At 38.4% G+C, this 4,111-nt stretch overlaps 1 protein-coding gene across 1 annotated transcript; it reads right to left on the reverse strand.

Moving 5' to 3' along the window:
* Positions 1 to 2,052: 2,052 nt before the first annotated feature.
* On the reverse strand, positions 2,053 to 2,771 carry LOC147574840 (interferon alpha-like). Its single transcript, XM_086684685.1, has one exon. It carries the CDS (start codon positions 2,754 to 2,756, stop codon positions 2,172 to 2,174), a length of 585 nt encoding a protein of 194 aa, XP_086540811.1. The 5' UTR covers positions 2,757 to 2,771; the 3' UTR covers positions 2,053 to 2,171.
* Positions 2,772 to 4,111: the final 1,340 nt, after the last annotated feature.

Here is a 4,111-nt window from a genome sequence, read left to right on the forward strand (position 1 = left end):
AAATAAGGACATACGAACCATGTTTTCAATTGTTACTCTATGAAGATGTGATGCTTGGTGCCTTTCAAGTGCCTGAGTTCAGTTATTATTTAGAACATTCTGTTTAATTGTTAAATGTTTTTTTTCACTCCTGAATTATACACAACTCACATTTTCTCTATGGATTTCTGTTATTCATGTTGTGTTTTCAGCTGATTTTAACCAGTTTTTTTCATTGCCTTAAATACTAAGAAACACAATGCCTGACCCAGCTTCCCACTCTCATGTGAAGAAAGTCTGTTAGTCCTTTTTTTTTTTAAAGTTTATTTATTTAGTTTGAGAGAGAGAGAGAGAGAGAGCGCACAAGCATGAGTTGGAAAGGGGTAGAGAGAGGGAGAGAGAAAATGTCAAGCAGGCTCCATGCTGTCAGCATAGAGCCCAACACCTGGCTCATCTCATAAACCTTGAGCTCATGACTTGAATTGAAAACTAGAGTTGGACGCTTAATCGAGCATCCCCAGGTGCCCCAAAAGTCTGTCAGTCTTCGTGTCCATGATAATTGTGTTATTTTGGGATCTACCAAAGACTGTAATGTTCGTAAAACTGGGAGAAATTACCAGTGAGTACCGTTAAAGAATTCTTATCATATCAAATTCTCCTAGAAGGTGAAACGTGCTATAAAGTAGCTGTAGTAAACCACTGTCACAATACTAAAGGTAAGCAAATTAGTTAATAAAGCCAATAATTCCAGGAAATATTATTGTATCAGTGGTAATAGATATTTTGATGAAGGATTACATTAATTATCTCTTCTTGCCTAGTGAATTCTTAAGGTTGATCACCTTGCTGATACACAAGGTAGTAATAACCAAGAAAGGATAAACAATTTAAGTAATTCAGTAAGTCATGACTCAAAAGAAATATAATACTAAATGCATTAATACGATTTACTGGTACATTAAATCCATGAAATCACTCACGAAAAACATATGGCACAAAAGGGAAAACCCTGCACAGAAAAACCAACCCACATTATTTTCTGAGAACCCACACTATATTCTTCTCCACTTCAGAGGAACTAACTTCTCTTATTTATGTTACCACATTCTCCAGTGTGGTTTCTACTTATTAATTCCACCAAACCAGTTCTCCTGAAAGTCACGGGTGGTATCTATTTTTGTGACATAGCAGATAGTTAAATCCACATCTTCCTTGAATCCACTGATGCTTTTCTAAGCACATTTATTTCCTTAAACACACTCAACATCATCCTTTCTTGTTATCCTTCTACTGAATGGCCAGTGTACCTGCCTATCCTTTGTGGCTCTTCTCTCCCCTGCTTTTTCTTAGAATCAGCAGAAGTCTTTTTGTCACACTACACTGTCTCACCCCATGACCACCTCTGTTTCTGGCTTCCCAGGACTAGAATGGACCTCTAGCCACGGCGTTTTTTGTAAAATACAAGCTCACCTATCCACTACAACGGGTATGGGCACTTCCAGGTCGACCAGTCAACTGTAGAGGAGACCGACAGCTTTCACTTTTATTCCTGACATTCCTCACTGTAGCATCAGTTGAATGAATTCACTTCTTTCCCTTCTTCAATGTAATATTAAGCATGATTATTGTTTTTGGATTTCTGTCCCTATGAAAATCGAAGATAAAGACAGCAGGAACTGTATTTACTGTGTCCCATGTCCTAAGGGCGACGAACAACTTGCCTTAGAGGAAGTCAGTTGTTACCTCTGATTTTAATAGAATCTGATGGGTAAATGAATTTTGTTGTCCATTTTTCAATCAAGTCGCACCATTAGGCTTGGTGGTACTTTTTACAAACACTTCCTGCAGTAAAAGTGAAATTAAAAAAGATATGCTTACAAAATATTAAGAATTCATTTTATTATATTACTGCAACATAAAGGTACACATAGTATTACTTGAAATAACTTATACATTATACATAGTTAAGTAAATAAATATTTAAATAGATAAATAGACATCAGCATGGTCATCTGTAAGCAACTAGTGATTGTAGAGTAGGCATGATGTTACTTAATACTCCTTGAAAACATTTGACAAATTGACTACATTCTTGTCGCCATTACAGCAGAAATCAGAGTCTTTGACATGGCAGAACACGTGGAAAGTGTGTATTATTAGTCAGTGAGAATCATTTCCATGTTGAATAGGTCTCATTTCTCGCTCCTTAATCTTTTCTGCAAGGCTGTTGATGAATAATACAAGGATCTCATGATTTCTGCTCTGACGATCTCCCAGGCACAAGGGCTGTATTTCTTCTCTTGCAGATAGAGGGAGAGTCTTTGGAAGTAGTTCCTCAGGATGGAGTCCTCGGGATGAACGTCCTCGTTCGTGAGGGGAGCCTCTCCCTCCCCCACCTCCTGCACGACACAGGCTTCCAGGCGGGTCAGCTGCCGATCAAGTCCCGTGCAGAATTCCTCCAGGAGGGTGGTGTTCCAAGCAGCAGACCAGGACGCCTCTGTGCAGAAGAAGTGGAAGATCTTCTGGTTCGTCACGTGGACCACAGAGAGGGCTTGGGCCTTGTGGGACCGGTCTCCACCAAACACGTCCTGGGGGAAGGCGAAGTCATTTCTGTCCTTCTGGCAGGAGCTGGCAGGCAGTCTCCTCATTTGTCCCAGGAGCGTCAAGGCCCTCCTGTTCAGCAGGCCGTGGGTCTGAGGCAGGTCACAGCCCAGAGAGCAGACGGAGTGGCAGCCCAGCGCCACCAGGGCCACCAAGAAGGAAGAGGGCAGCGCCATTGGGGATCTTGCAGATGCTGTTGGCCTGGCTGGGGTGGGCGACTCTGTGACCTGTGGCTCTAGGTTCTCTGAACATCTTCCCTTGTGCGTGTGGCTTAAGTAGGGAACATAGTAGTTTTCAGTTTCTGAAGGTTGCCCTTACTTTCCACTTCTGTTTTTGATTTCCTTTATGTACTTTCTACATGGGTTTAGAGCACTGTTTCCAACCATATATGTTATTTTCATATTATTGGTCCATGTGTCCAGAGTCTTTTTGTTTTTTTATTGAACCATCCAAGATATTAATAGCGCAGATACCATATATATATAATATATTATATATATATTATATATATAATATATATAATTTATACTCTATTTATATCAGAGTTTTGTACATACAAAAGAGAATGTAAAGTTACTCTTTTTATTCTTTATAAGTACAGGGATAATAATGACTAAAAATTTTAAGCTACAGGCTAAATTTTAAATCCAATGATGCTTAAATGTATAACTAAATGTGATGAGTAACTTATAATGTATTTACTTATATTAATTATAAAATTTAAACCAATAATGCAAATTATCAATTTCTAAAAAGAGATATTAATGATTTCAATGTATTCAAATATTTAAAATAATTCCAAATTGCTAACAGCAATTGTAAAAATCTCTTATTTACTTGACATTTGTTTTTAGTGTCCTGGATTTTAATGCTGTGTTGATGAGAATATAAGTTTTAACTGCACCTGCCTCCAGATACTCTTGAAGGCACTGTCAAAATATTTTTTTTCTGTTTAGTACTAGATATAATTATTGAAGTTTTGGTAGGTTTTGTAGAATTAAATCATAAAATATGATCTACTTCTATTTAATTCCCAGAGCCTGTATAATATTGAGGCTCAGATACAAGCAGCGTCCACAAGACAGCCAATGACAGCTCACAGGTAAGCAAAGGCCACCTCTCCCAAGATGACCTTGAGACCCAGAAATCAATGGAGATAGACTCCTCCAATCACAGAGCCCCGTTATCCCGACGTTTGACACACTGACACAATATCACATGAAGTATCACATGACACTTCCACGATATCAACGTCAATGCTTCTTGTGTGATACTCATGAAAAACAATGAGAGAATAAATACTAAGGAATAAGGTTTTGTTGGACTGCTCCAAGGTTGAGCTTTGGAGTGCCACAGATCATTGAAATATTTAAGACATGTTCACAACCTTAAGAGCTAACAGTTACACGGTTGGAAGCAATTATTTTTTTTTAAATTTTTTAAATGTTTATTTTTGAGAGAGAGAGAGAGAGAAAGAGAGAAACAGAGTATGAGTGGGGGAGGGGCAGAGAGAGAGGGAGACAGAATCTGA

Source organism: Puma concolor, chromosome D4 (genome assembly GCF_028749965.1).
Source record: "Puma concolor isolate L17-30 chromosome D4, mPumCon1.1.hap2, whole genome shotgun sequence".
NCBI classification, from domain to species: Eukaryota; Metazoa; Chordata; class Mammalia; order Carnivora; family Felidae; genus Puma; species Puma concolor.

Coding starts and splice junctions, on each gene's coding strand:
- LOC147574840 (XM_086684685.1), bottom strand. CDS start 2,756: ATGGCGCTGCCCTCTTCCTTCTTGGTGGCCCTGGTGGCGCTGGGCTGC.